This window comes from Canis lupus, chromosome 11 (genome assembly GCF_011100685.1).
Source record: "Canis lupus familiaris isolate Mischka breed German Shepherd chromosome 11, alternate assembly UU_Cfam_GSD_1.0, whole genome shotgun sequence".
Classification (NCBI taxonomy): Eukaryota; Metazoa; Chordata; class Mammalia; order Carnivora; family Canidae; genus Canis; species Canis lupus.
Genome location: NC_049232.1, coordinates 25,252,762 through 25,267,598, shown reverse-complemented (window position 1 = coordinate 25,267,598; position 14,837 = coordinate 25,252,762). Strand labels below are relative to the sequence as shown.

Below are 14,837 nucleotides of genomic sequence, written 5' to 3'. Positions count from 1 at the left end.
AGCTCCAGGCGCCTCTCTGGGAGTGCGGCTTGCCCATCCAGGGCCCCCGGTTTCTTGGGGGGGTGCTGGGAGCCCTGGTCTCAGAGTGGCGGTCTGCGGGGCGCCCCGAGAATCGGCGACAGGGGTCCTCTGTAGTTTGGTGGCAGCCCCTGATCTGTGACGCAGCCTCTTCGTGGGTAACTAAGCCCCCTCCCATCGTGAGAGGGGTCCCGGGGCCTCGGCATCCGCGGCAGGCGCCCCAGGGGTGCGGGGTGAGATCCCCGGCCCCCACGGCCGCGCGGGAGGCGGAGGCGCCGAGACCCCGGGGCACCGCGGGGAGGGGACCCCCGGCCCTGCCCTCCCGCCTCACCCCCCCCCCGCCCCCTGCCCACAGATGCCCGCGATCGCGGTGCTGGCGGCGGCGGCCGCGGCGTGGTGCTTCCTGCAGGTGGAGAGCCGGCACCTGGACGCGCCGGCGGGGGGCGCGGGCCCCAACAACGGCAATTTCCTAGACAATGACCAGTGGCTGAGCACCGTCTCCCAGTACGACCGGGACAAGTACTGGAACCGCTTTCGAGACGTGAGTACCGCTGCGGCCGGGCCCGGCGGGGGGCGGGGGGGGGGCGGGGGCGGGGGCGGGGGCGCGGACCTCCCCCTCCCGCCGCAGCTTGTTGCTGCCTCGCGCCAGGCAGGAACTTTGAAGACAACTTGGAAGCGTGGCGCTCTCCGCCGTGACCCGGGTCCGGGGTGTTCTGGCAGCGCCGGGGTGCCGGGGTGGGGCCGCCGGGACGCTCGCCTGGCGGGGACCCCAAGGTTACCTTCCCCCTTCCCGGGGCCGCCGAGGTTGGGCCGCGTCTAGGCTGCGCCGAGAACCCGCGCTGCGGACCCTAGGTGTGGTGTGGGGCCAAGTCCCGCCGACTGTCAGAGAGACGCGGGCCGGCCGCGGGCCGCTGCAGCCTGCACGGCGTGGATGGGGGCTGCTGGCCTGGACCTGGCGCTTGGGAGAGGGAGCAGCCACTCAGGGACCTGGCCCCTGTGCTGATGAGCGCCTGGGCGGCCGGGCTCGCTCCCCCGGGGCACGTCCGCTGCCTGTGCCTGCCCCAAGGCTGGCCGCTGCTCCCCAGGTTGGTCCCGGAGGAGGCAGGGCGAGGAGCACCTGGCGCCGCGTTTCCAGCAGATGGCAACCCCTCGGGTGCTCCGGGAGCTGCTGACAGCTCTTTCAAAGGCCCTCCCGGGTGGGGGTGGGGGTGGCGGGGCCCTGCGCGTGGGCGGGGGGAGGCACTGGGAGAGAAACTGGTCTGATGCTTAGAGTTAGGAATTCCTGCCCTTGGATCCCTGTACCTGTCATAGGGCTCTTTAGGTGAGAGGCGTGTGGGAGGCACCCAGCCTTTCCTGGATTGGTCTTAGCCCCATTTCGGGTCTCTCCAAACCCTTGTGGGGGGAGTTTGAGGAGGCCCAGTGAACCCAGTTATTTTCTTGTACTTTGTAAAGAGCACCTCTCCAGGTCCCATCCTGGGCGGCAGGCATGCCTGCAGCCTCAAGTGAGGGCTTATCCCTCTTCTCTCTCTCCCTCTTCCTCCTCTCTCAAGTTGAGTGTGGGCGGCTTCTCCTAGAAAGGTGCTTTCAAACACTTTCAATGAACTTTCAGTTATTTTGAGCTTTACTTAGGCAGCAGACTTCCTCTTTGAGTCCCCCAGCCATGAGATCCCTGGCACACCTCCACACCCCCTCTCTCCCTGACCTGCTCCGTTAACCGGCTTGCATCCTCTTTCTGTTCAGTTTGGAGGAATCCTGTGATGACCTTATTTGCCTGAGGCTGAGAGAGATGACAAACTGCCCCAAAGGTGCCCCCAAAGAAGCATCCATTCATGGACTCAGTAGGGTAGAAATCATTTTGCTTTTTAAAATTTATTACATTTCTGATGGAATGGAGGGACAAAGAAGATGCTTAACCCTGCTAGAAGGTTTGAGCCAGGTAGAGAGAAGGGACACCTTTGTGGATGCCTGGGTTAGAGTGGCAGCTAGGTCGGAGTGAAGTAGTCATGCTGGTTGGCCACCGGGGCGTGGAAAGGTTTCCTGTGCTTTTGTATCTGCTCGAGGGTTTCTAGTCTTGGTATATCACAAGCAAGACATTATTCTTATTTTTTATTAAGCTTTAAATTTTTTAAAGTTGAGCTTTTCTCTTTCATCTTGCTTGCAAATGGTGACTTTTTTTTTTTTTTTTTTTTAAATCCTTGGGTCAGTGTTGTCCTGACACTAACCATGTTGGCCTCACTGATCATGAAGCTTACCTGGGGTGTTTGTTAAATTTTAGCACCCAGACTCCTCTTCTGGAGAGCCTGATTCCATATTTCTGGAGTGACTGCTGGAAAACTATATTTTAAATAAACGTTCTTGGTCATTCTTATTATGTTTAGGGAATACTGCCTTAAATGTTGTAAAAATATCTGAAGCTTAATAAAAAGAGAAATGCTTCTATATTCAGACACACTACTTTTTCATTTCTGGAGAATTTTAGGTGTTAAATTAGTATTTTTACCAGCATATATGCTTTTAAAAATGATAATTTAGGGGCACCTGGGTGGCTCAGTGGTTGAGCATCTGCCTTTGGCTCCGGTCATGATCCTGGGATCCAGGCTTGAGTCCTGCATCAAGCTCCCTGCAGGGAACCTGCTTCTCCCTCTGCCTATGTCTCTGCCTCTCTCTCTGTGTCTCATGAATAAATAAAATCTTTTTAAAAAATGATAATTTAATCCAGCATACCATTAAAAACATCTAAAAATGTTAAAAATCTCAGTGTTTTATCATGAACCATTTTATATGCTTTATGGGGTCTTGTGATACCAGCCGCGGCCCAGACAGAAGGCTATTAACCTCTTCAAAGTTGTGAAACTCAAACTAAATGCTCTTTTACTCCAGCATCAGGCATCTTCGTTGGGTCATTTATTTGGAGTAACGGCAAAACCTCTGTCCCCTGGGACTAGGCAATAAAAGGTTGCTTGCTCTAAAAACCAGACGTTCAGTTGACAGTGGACACAGCTCCAGCTAATGGGGCAGTTGCTCAGTCAGCCTGATTGTTTGCACTGAGTCAAGTCTTGCTTAAGGTTGACAAAGTTTAGCTTCTCTGCTAGTGTTTTAGTTGTTTTGTTGAAGAGACACAAACTCTTTTTGTGTTTTTGTTGAAGAGACTCTTCAACTCTTTATCTTGGTGACCAGTGGCTGAGCACCGTCTCCCAGTACGACCGGGACAAGTACTGGAACCGCTTGCTCAACTCTTTGTTGAAGAGTCTCATGGACACACTGAGACTGTGTCCTGAGATTACTGTTATGATGCTTGTCAATATTTGAAAGTCATTGTGGAGAAATCTTGCTGCCTTTCTCCTGGCTTGTTACTTTATTGCACTCAGGGAGGAGAGATTTTTTAATTTGTATTTTTTTTAAGATTTATTTATTTTAACAAGTAATAGAGAGAGTGGTAGGGTAGTCAGGGAGGAGAGGGAGAAGGGAGAGAGAGAGAATCCCAAGCAGAGTCTCGTTGAGCACAGAGCCTGAGGGGGGGCTTGATCTCCAACCCCAGGATCATGATCTGAGCTGAAACCAAGAGTTGATTGCTTAACCAACTGAGCCACTTAGGCACTTGGGGGAGAAAGATTTACAAGTGATTTTTGATCTTGTGAAACTAAAAACTAAAGGCTCCTTTTAGAAAGTTGATGATACCCTTTGGTTGTTGTTATTGGGATCACTTTGAAATGGAAATGATGGCTGGCTGTGTGCTCCATGCTCCCCTGCACTGAGTGAGCTGTGACATTGCCAGTGGTGACCTGAGAGCCACTACTTATCACTTTGAGGCAGTCCTATCGCTCTAGGTACACATATAATAACGATCTCCTTTACAGAAACAAAATTTTCAGAACTGCTCCATGGTTTGTTCCCTGGAGTGATGCATCCGTGAGAAACAGAACAACGTTGAGATGTTAGGAGATGTTTGCATCTAACTGTATTGGTGGTCTGTTAGTTTGGCCATCATCCTTTTACAAAGATGAGCATTTTTGGTCAGATGGAGATCAAGATTTTTGCACAAATACAGTACTGAGAAGGAGAAGATGAAGAAGGTAGATGTTTGTATTGAGTTGTACAATAATTTCTGGCTTTCTCTTGTCACACATTCAACTTCTCTGTGGTTTGAGATAGAAGGATCCTACAGTCATTCTCTGGATTTTTCCTCAGTGTGACTTTGCTTTCCATAGTCATTCCTCTAATGACATGTTCCTCTGTTCATTCTTACATTCATTTGCACATTCATTCCAACACCTTACTGTCTAGTGTGTGCGAGGCAGTGGGCTATAAGGGTGCACAAGATAAATAATCTCTCTTCTCTCAGTAATCTCTTGTCTACTGGAGGAAATCCTTTAACTTAGGCTTTCGTGCATTTCTTTTTTTTTAATAAGTTTTTTCTTATAATGTTCATACATTCTGGTTATAATTAAAAAATTAAAACATTGCAGAAATAGATAATACCTAAAATTAACCAAGCACATTGTTTAAGGCACTTTACATGTATTATCTCATTTAATGTTCATAACCATCTCAGGAGAGAAGTACTGTTATTATCAACTACATACTGGGAGGTTAAGGCTCTTGCCCCAGGTTACAGAGTTGGGCTGTGGAGGAGACCCAGGCAGTCTGATTCCAGATTCTTGCTGTGCACTGCAGTCAATCAAGAGTGGAGTGGATTTAGGGTATGAGGCTCCTTCGATATGACACTGTTAAGTCTTTCCTACTTGATGTCTGAGGGCAATCAGTGAAGAATCTTAGTTTGAGACAAAGTGGAATGAAAGCCAGGTAGATACAGCTTACTGTAGGGGTCACACCAGGGCTTATCTTCTGCTAATAATGAGCTTCTGATTTGATTAAAATAATATTGTTGCTTACACCAAACATGACATTTTCTTTCTTTTGCACACATGAAACTAGACTTGACATTTAGCTCTGGGATAATTACCTTGAGCAGGCCTGAAGAATCAGAAATGTTGCCTTGGCTGGCATTTATCTTACTCCAGAGTGACCTGAGTTTGTAATTCTAATGAGACCACAAGGACCAGCTTGCATTCTTTTTCCTTTTGGTGTTCACTCTGTGGGATTTGGTGGTCTCTGTAGCAGAACCAGGGTGCCAGTGAGCATCTCATCTGCTTATTTGATCTTAACATCTCAACTGTAATGAGTTTCAAGGGCAAATGGAGCTTATTGATGGAATAGTGGCTGGCTCAGTCGGTAGAGTTGGTGACAAGAGAGGTGGTATGGCTTAGTGGATCAGTCATTAATCTGTCACCACAGAAACTAGGCTTGTAATAAAGAGTAGCAGAAAATCATTTTGATTAAACAAGTTCAAGGAGACTTAAATGAGTTTGTGATCCTGACTCTCTCTAATGAACCCACTATCTTAAATCCCCTGTACTAAATGACCACTGATAGAAATAATTATTTCACAGGAATCATTGTAAAGAGACAGTTGGGGAGTCAGTAGGCCTGAGACAATTCTTGTGTTTTCTGTCCTTACCTCCAATTTATCCTTGCCAGAGAAACCCTAGTTCCTGCTGGCAAGGATAGTAGAGCTTCTTGCCCCAGGTGACCTTCCAAGGCTGAGTTCCCCTTCCTCTCCTGGTCCTCCACCAGTTCTGCCTTCGAGAATGTCTGTTGAGCTGGATTGCTGAGAGGATAAGTTCTGTCCTATATGATGATGATATTATTTTCAAAAGCAAGAAGAGGTTCCCAATGGATCATGGGGCCTGTACTACTCCCCTAGAGGAGTGGGACCTAATCATTGCTCAACTATTTTATCTTTCTTGGAGAAAGAAAGTAATATTAGTAATTAAATATAATAAATCATATCTGGTTTACCTAATATGTGTTTCAGACCAAGCACACCCAGTGTCTGAACTTGAACACCTTTCTTCTGTTGAGGTGATCATAAATGTTCCTCAGGAAATTCCTCAGGCCTAGGATCACAGTGGATCTCACCTCCCCAGAAGAGATAACTACAAACAAAATAATTTCCTGTGAGGGATTAAATAATTTGTCCAAGGTTACAAGTGTTTTCTTACCCTATTTCATCTAATAGAAGATGCCTTTACTTTTAAGATGCACCATTTTTGTGTACTTCTAAGAAAGAAGAGAGTGCCCAGAATGGAGAATTTAACAGACCCTTGGGTAAAGCTGGGACCCCAGAGGACCACCTGTTCACTGTAAAGGTAAACAAGAAATGAACCCACCATGCAGAAAAATGACCATAGTAAGGTGACTTGCATGTGTCTACCTTGGCCTTGGTGGATGGAGGGAAAAAATATGCCCCTGGCATTTGAGCAGGCTGACTCTTGCAGGTTTCTGGTCTGAATGCTTACTACCAGGTGACCTCCCAAAGCCTTAGTTAATTAAAGTTAAGATAATCAGATTGTTTGTCCTCTCTGAATCCCTGATGTTTCATTTGTTAAGTGGGGATAGTAACACACTTACTGGTGAGGACTCCGGAAATCCAGTTCAAACTGGCTGAAATGAGAAAGAAAATTTACTTACTTTGTAACTGAAGATTCTACTGGTGAGCTATAACGTTAGGTAAGGTTGGATCCAGACACTCAGGTTACATCATAGGACTTGGATGTGTATGCTCGTCACTCTTCTCCCCCTGCCTCCCCATCTTTGGGCTTTCTTTCCCCTATGTTGGTTTTGCTCCCAGGCTCATTAATTCCATGTGGTGGGCTCATGGCAAGCACAGATTTATATCATCATAAAGTTTTTATATCTCAGTAGTACCAACAAAATTCCCAGAATTGAGACTTGTCAGATTTACCCATTTTATATACCCATCCCCAGTAAATCACTCTGGACAATTGGGTAGAATATGCTGATTGTCCAGGCCTGGGACCTGGGGCTAAGGTGGTGGTGGGGGCGCCATTGAATCACATGGTGGAAGGGAGGGCTGAGGGGTGGCTCCTTAAGGGGACATGGATTTCCATGGTAACCAGCCTTACAGGGTTGGCATGAGGAGTAAACTGGCTAATGCCTGTGAAGCTCTTAGCAAATGTCTGATGTAATAAATGCTCAACAGGTAGAGGCTATTTTTTAAAATATTAACTATGATACTTTATATATTATTCCTCAATTTATAGTTGTATATATTTATATTTTAGCTTTTTAAATCATTGGATGCTTCCTGAAGTAAGTGCTCGAGTCTTATCATACTTGACACAGAGTAGGTGGTGTGTATTGACTTGAATTTTTTCCTAAGCACACCTCTTGATGTAACCCTGGGAAAGAAAGCCTATAGGAGAATTACAGACATGTGTGCTTTTACAGTTTTTGGTAGGTGGAAATTCTACATCATACGCATACTGCAAAACATTTTTGGTGTGTGTGGGGGTGTCTAATCTCTGTCTCTAAGCTGGAACCTTACAACCTTGTAACCCTTTTCAGGATACACTGTGGTATAGATCCTGGTGTTCCCAGGCCTTTACCATTAAACCCAGCACAGTGATGAATGAATGAATGAATGAATGAATGAATGAATGAATGAATGAGTAAGACAGACATGGTTTTTACCCTCCTGGAGTTTACCATCTAGTATGGCAAACAGATAAACAATAACAAAATAATCATTTAGCTACAGTAGACAAAAGTGCTAGAAGGTAGAGGTACAGAAGCCTTGAGACTGTAAAGGTGAGGGGAAGGGGCTAAATGACTCTTGTGGTCAGGAAATGCCTTCCTGAGAAAGTCATCAGAGCTGATAGATACTGAATGATGGGAGTGAGCTAGGCGAGGAGAAGGAGGTGGTTATGTTCCAGCTAGCAAAGAGCAAGTCTAAAGGTCTTGAAGTGGAAAGGACCCTGAGGTGTGTCCATAACATGTTTGCCCTAAGATTTGGTTAAGCAGCAAGCTCTTTCCTAGTTCATTTAAAAAGCATACTTTGCTCATTTGCAGTTTAACACATATTTGGGGGGCAGGGAAATGAGTCACCTGTGACAAGTGAGGTACGCAGATGGGCCAGATATGTGGAAAGATGGCCTGTTCTTTTGTACCCCCTCCCCTGCTGGTATCAGCAGGTGTCTCTGTTGTGAAATATCATCCCTGGCTTTGTCTCTCCCTTCCAGAAAGTCCTTCCTCCTCCAGAGTCTGTGGCCCATGAGCTCCTTCCCTCTGTAGTCCAGTGTCCTGGGCTGTAGAGCTCCTGCAATTCCCACTGCTCTTTAGAAAGAAAGGTACCATAGAGTTTGTGGATGGAGTGATGACTGGTGAAGTATTTATTTCAAAAATGAGAGTAGTTTAAATGGTCTGCTTCTTGCTCTCCTCCCCATTCCCTTCCCCTGCCATCACTGCTGAGAACCACCTGGGTGCTAGGCTTAGAGACTAAAGATGAGAACCAAGATTACCACCCTCAAGGGGGAGAGATGGATATGCATGCACTTCCTTCAGTGCCATGTTGGAGTGATGAGTAGTGTGGGGCATTTCATAGCCCCTGCGTCTGGGTCCTCCCAGTGTCCCTATCACAGACATGAGGATAACAGTTTCTTTTTCAGAAGGAGGAAAGGTGGATTGAAAAATGAGTGATGTGAGTTACTGGAGATTGTTCTGGAAGGGTTCTGCTAAAGTCCACGGTAACTTGATTGCGCTGCTTTTCTTAGGGTGCTATGTAAGTATGTCCCTCAGGAGACTCTCTCCCTTGATCTTTTGAAATGAAATTTTTTAAAAGTTTGGCATACTGGGGAGAGGAGGAAGGAAGGACGTATTATACAACTATTTGTAATAATTTGCAAACTCTTCTTGTGTGATCTGCAACGTGTTGCACTAAGGAGGGCACCATCAATGTTCCCCTGCATAATTCTGTGCTGGGTGAGCAGGCATTTATGCAAAGTCCGTCAGTGCCCATGATTGGAGCAGGGAAGCAGAACTCAGCACAGGTGTTCCAAGCAGGCTACACACAGATAAAACAGAAAGCAAATATGCAGTGAGTATAAGCCTGCCAGGCCAAGGCAAAAAGAGAAAATGCCCAGAGTGAAGTGCTAGAGCAGTGGTTTTCATACTCATGGCTTCCACATCTTGAAACATCACTAGGGGGCTTGTTTAAACTGTAGATCTCAGAGTCCGGAGTCCAGAATCCTGAGGCTTCAGTAGGTCAAAGGTGACACCCAGGAAGCTGCATTTTAAATAAGCAGTCTTGAAAATCATGATGCAGGTAATTTTCAGACTGTATTTCCAGAAAAATCCTGGAGAATTATTATTCATCCTAAATAGCCAACACAATACGATCCAATGAATAGTAACATTTTAGACAAAATGAGCATTTTATGTAGTAGAAAATTATTATGGGTGCAGTGTCTTCCCCTTTGAGCGGTAGGGCTACCATTGATACCAGTAGAAAGAAAGATCTTGGGATGCGTGGGGGGCTCAGCGGTTGAGCATCTGCCTTTGGCTCAGGGCGTGATCCTGGAGACCCAGGATCAAGTCCCACGTCAGGTTCCCTGCGTGGAGCCTGCTCCTCCCTCTGCCTGTGTCTCTGCCTCTATGTCTTTCGTGAATAAATAAATACAATCTTTAAAAAAAATTAAGAAAGATCTTGATTTCCACTGTGTGTTTCTGCCTAGCCTTAGTGGCAGCCAGTATTTCAAAGTGCTCCTGAGGCAGAATAACATATGACTCTTGACTGGCTTCTAGGGACACTTGTGCACATGAGTGCAGTGAAATTGATGTGGAGCCTTCTATGTGATAAAGTCCTAGGGGGTCATCTCAACACATCTTCATGTCTCTGCAGGGGCCTGAACCCAGCCCACTCTGGGTGACCTTTGCATCTTCTCCAGCAGAATTGATATGTTCTCTGCACAAATGAACTGAAGGAAGTTGACTCTGACATTGGCTTTAGTTTACAGAGAAATGGGTGTTGAAGTGGTGCTAAGAGTGTGTAATAAGGAATTTTTAAGGATCATCGAGACATGGTGGCAGTCCTTGTTCTGAAGCCATTCCCTTTGCCCACTGAACGAAGTCTTAAACTTCGCTTTACCCCATGTTGCTGAATTTCTTCTAATTAATGGTACCTTAAGTTGATAAAACCATTGCCAAGAGGGAGATTATAGTTAATAGATAATAACTGAACATATTTGTGTGGCTGTTTGGAGTCTTTCCATAGCCCAGTTGTTAAGGGATGGTTGGGTAGTTTCCATGTCTTTTTATGCTCATTGGATATGCTAATTGCTTTGTGACTTTGGTGGGCTTGGTAGGCTGGGTGGTGTCCAGAACTTTCATTAGGCTAAGGCATTGTTTCCCATCTGAAACAGCTAGTCTTGCTTTGACTCTGGATCTGGTCTTCAACCTTTGACCAGACTAGTTGAATAAGTGAAGGAGAGCATAAAAGTGTTATCTATAGTAAAGATAATATACTGCCATTTTTGGTAGTGTGAGATAAATTTTGTGATTTTTCTTTATATGATAAGGTAGATGGTTTAAAAATTTCTTTCTACCTCAGAAAGACCTTTGCATATGTTTTTAAAAGTAACTCTGTTTTTGTTTCTTTCCATTTTCATCCTTGGCCTACATCTCACCTTTCTAGTAATCACATCCGGGTACACAGATTCAGTAGTTCCATTTGTTCACATATTCATACATTCCCACCACAGATACTTACTGGCCAGGCTGCTGTGTACCAGGCACAGTGCTGACCATTTAGAGTGTAGCAGGAAGCAAAACAGAGCTGATTCCTGTCCTCTGGAGTCTGTGGACTGCTTGTCTGAGATAAAGTGAAGAAGAAGCGGTGCTCATCAGTTGGGAACCTTTTGAGGGAAGAGCCCTGGTCTACAAAGGACCCAGAGCAGTCCTGACAAACTGGACGTCCAGAGACATTGTGACCTCAGTCATGTCTCTATGGGGAGGAAGCGTAAGCCTTCATCTCTTAATCTGTCTGGGAGTCAGGTCGCTTGAGATTACCTCAACTCTTACAAATATCTGCACATGGGGTGCTTCTGATGTTCTGCATAAGTTTAGGGACCCAGGTGCTACCAACAGAGAGGTGTTGGTCTGTGCAGTCGAGATGGAGCATTTAGATGAGACAGGGCCCGGTGTGTATGAATGCTGAAGCTTGGTATTTAGCTTCGTCTGTCCTTTAGATCAAGGTCTGGATTGGTAAGGAATATGTGTCATTGGAGTATAACATATATAGAGCAAAGGGTGCCAATCATAAATATATTGCCTCTTGGTGTACTTCCCTAAAGTGCACACACCTGTACAACCATCAACTGGATCAAGAGACAGAATCTTATTAGCATCTGAGAAGTCGCTTGCTGTCCCTGCCTGTCCCCATCCCAAGCAAGAACCCTCCTGACTTCTAAGACTGTAGATTAGTTTTGTCTGCTTTTATACTTTTATAACAGAATTGTAAGGATGTCTTTTTTTACCTGGCTTCTTTTGCTGAACATCAAATTTATGATAGATTGTTGTGTGTTGCTGTTCTTTGTTCTTTCTCATTGCTGTGTGAATATTCCACAATTTATTTACCAGTTCTATATTTTGTCTTTATTTTTTTTTAATTCTAATTCCAATATAGTTAACACAGAGTGTCATACTAGCTTTAGGTATACAATATAGTGATTCAACACCTGTATACATTTTACTTGGTACTCCTCAAGGTAAATGTACTCTTCATCCCCATCTCCCCCTCCCACATCCCCTCTAGTCACCATCTTTGTTCTCCTAATTAAGAGTCTGTTTTTGGCCAGCCTGGGGGCTCAGCAGTTTAGCGCCGCCTTCAGCCCAGTGTGTGATCCTGGAGACCTGGGATCGAGTCCCACGTCAGGCTCCCTGCATAGAGCCTGCTTCTCCCTCTGCCTGTGTCTCTGCCTCTCTCTCTGTGTCTCTCATGAATAAATAAATAAAATCTTAAAAAAAGAGTCTGTTTTTGTTTTGTCTCTTTCTTGCTTGTTTGTTTCTTAAATTCCATATATGAATGAAAATCATATTGCGTTTGTCTTTCTCTGGCTGATTTATTTTTTTTTTTTTTTTTTTTTTAAAGATTTTATTTATTTATTCATGATAGTCACAGAGAGAGAGAGAGGCAGAGACACAGGCAGAGGGAGAAGCAGGCTCCATGCACCGGGAGCCCGATGTGGGATTCGATCCCGGGTCTCCAGGATCGCGCCCTGGGCCAAAGGCAGGCGCCAAACCGCTGCGCCACCCAGGGATCCCCTCTGGCTGATTTATGTCACTTAGCCTTATACCCTATTGATCCATCCTTGTTGCCGTTGGCAAGATATTTTTCTTTTTTATGCCTGAGTAATATTCCATTGACTTTATGTGCATGTGTGTGTGTATACACTGCATCCTCTTTATTCATTCATCTGCTAATGGACACTTGGTTTTCCTCCATAATTTGGCTATTGTCAATCCTGCAATAAATGTGGATGTGCATATATCTTTTTGAATTAGAGTTTTTGCATTCTTTGGGTAAATAGTAGTGGAATTACTGAATCATATGGTAATTCTATTTTTAATTTTTTGAGGGACATCATACTGTTTCCTACAGTGGCTGCCGGTGTGCATTGCCACTAATTGTGCATGAGGGTTCCTTTTGTCCCCGGATCATCACAACCATTTGTTTCTTGTGTTTCTGATTTTTGCACTTCTGTCCCGTGTGAGGTGATATCTCATTGTGGTTTTGATTTGCATTTCCCTGATGATGAGTGCTGTTGACCATCTTTTCATATGTCTGTTGACCATATATATGACTTCGTTGGAGAGGCGTCAGTTTGTGTCTGCTCATTTTTAAAAATTGGATTATTTGTGTTGAGTTGTTAAAATTCTTTATATTAGATATTGTGTATTTGATATGTCATTTGCAAATATCTTCTCCATTCAGTTGTTTGACTTTTAGTTTTGTTTATTGTTTCTTTGCTGTGTAGAAGCTTTTTATTTTGATGAAATCCCAATAGTTTATTTTTGCTTTTATTTTCCTTGCCTCAGGAGACATATTTAGAAGAATGTTGCTATAGCCAATGTCAGAGAAATTACTGCCTATGTTCTTTTGTAGAATTTTTATGGTTTTAAGTCTCATATTTAGGTTCTTAATCTATTTTGAGTTTATTTTGTGTATGGTGTAAGAAAGTGGTCCAGTGTCATTCTTTTGCATGTAGCTGTCCAGTTTCCCCAGCACCATTTATCGAAGAGCCTTTTCCTCATTGCATATTCTTGCCTCCTTTGTTGAAGATTAATTGGCTATATAATCATGGGTTTATTTCTGGGCTCTTTATTTTGTTTTGTTGATCTCTGTATTTGTTTTTGTGCCAGTACTGTACTGTTTTGATGAGTATAGTTTTGTAGTATGTTTTGAAATCTAGGATTATACTTCTGGCTTTGTTTTTCAAGTTTGCTTTGGCTCTGTGGGGTCTTGTGGTCTTGTATAAATTTTAGATTGTTTTAGTTCTGTTCAAAATGCTATCAGTAGGGACAACTGGGTGGCTCAGCAGTTGAGCATCTGCCTTCCGCTTAGGGCGTGATCCTGGGGTCCTGGGATTGAGTCCCACATCAGGCTCCCTGCGTGGAGCCTGCTTCTCCCTCTGCCTGTGTCTCTGCCTCTCTTTCTGTGTCTCTCATGAATAAATAAATAAAATCTTAAAAAAAGAAAATGCTATCAGTATTTTGATAGGGATTGCATTAAATCTGTAGATTGCTTTTGGTAGTATGGACGTTTTAACAGCATTTGTTCTCCCAAAACAGGATCATGGAATATCTTTCTATTTGTTTGTGTCATCTTCAATTTCTTTCATCAGTGTCCTATAATTTTCAGAGTACAGGTCTTTTACCTCCATGGTTAAGTTTATTTTTAGATATTATTTTTGGTATAGTTGTAAATGGGATTGTTTTCTTAATTTCTCTTTCTGCTACTTTATTGTTAGTGTATAGAAATGCATTGAATTTCTGTATGTTGATTTTGTATCATCTGACCTTAAAGAATTCATTTATCATCTAGTAGCTTTTTGATGGAGCCTCTAGTAGCTTTTGGATGGAGTCTCTAAGTATCCTGTCCTCTGCAAATTGTGGAAGTTTTACTTTTCCCATACCAGTTTGGATGTATTTTATTTTCCTTATCTGATGGTTGTGGCCAGGACTTCCAGTACTGTGTTGAATAAATGTGGTGAGAGTGGATATCTTTATCTTATTCCTGACCTTAGGGGAAAGCTCTCAGTTTTTCCCCCATAGAGTATGACGTTCGCTGTGGGTTTTTCATATGTGGCTGTTATTATGTTGTGTTATGTTCTTTTTAGGCTTACTTTGTTGAGGGATTTTATCATGAGTGGGTTCTATACTTTGTCACATGCTTTTTCTGCATATGCTGAAATGATCATATGGTTTTTTTTATCCTTTCAAGAGAAAGGATCACATTGATGTGATGTATCGTATTGATTGATTTGAGAATATTGAGCCATCCTTGCAACCCAGGAATAAATCCCATGTGATTATGGTAAATGATTTTTTAAAATATATTGTTGAATTCAGTTTTCTAATATTTTGTTGAGGATTTCTATATCTATATTCGTCAGGGATATTGTCCTATAGTTTTCTTAGGGGAGAGGTGGGGTAAAGAACGAAGGACCGTTAAGGAGAAAGGGAAAGGAAAGTGAAAGGAAAGGAAAGGGAAGGAAAGGAAAGGAAAGGAAAGGAAAAGGCAGGAAGAAAGTAAAGGAACTGAGGAACTTCAAACCTTACTTACCTTCCCTAACCCTTCCTCCATTCCCTTCCCTTCCCTTCCCTTCCCTTCCCTTCCCTTCCCTTCCCTTCCCTTCCTTCAGCTTCATGTGCAATGTGGGGTTAGAACTCATGACCCTAAT

The 14,837-nt window shown here is 44.1% G+C and overlaps 1 protein-coding gene and 1 long non-coding RNA gene across 3 annotated transcripts in view; one reads left to right on the top strand and one right to left on the bottom strand.

Annotated features, from left to right (window-relative positions):
• Window positions 1-372: 372 nt before the first annotated feature.
• SPOCK1 (SPARC (osteonectin), cwcv and kazal like domains proteoglycan 1) overlaps window positions 373-14,837 on the top strand; it is a 495,339-nt gene continuing 480,874 nt past the window's right edge. For both annotated transcript variants that reach the window (XM_038552240.1, XM_038552239.1), the window contains exon 1: window positions 373-559. In XM_038552240.1, the coding sequence (XP_038408168.1) occupies window positions 374-559 (186 nt within the window). In that variant the 5' untranslated portion in view covers window position 373. The remainder of the gene's footprint in view (window positions 560-14,837) is intronic.
• LOC111097932 lies at window positions 4,551-10,802 on the bottom strand. Its single transcript, XR_005366712.1, has 5 exons — window positions 10,646-10,802; window positions 6,490-6,522; window positions 5,878-6,014; window positions 5,537-5,706; window positions 4,551-5,130 (listed from the first exon to the last, which is right to left on the bottom strand). It is a non-coding gene; the product is annotated as an uncharacterized LOC111097932 (long non-coding RNA).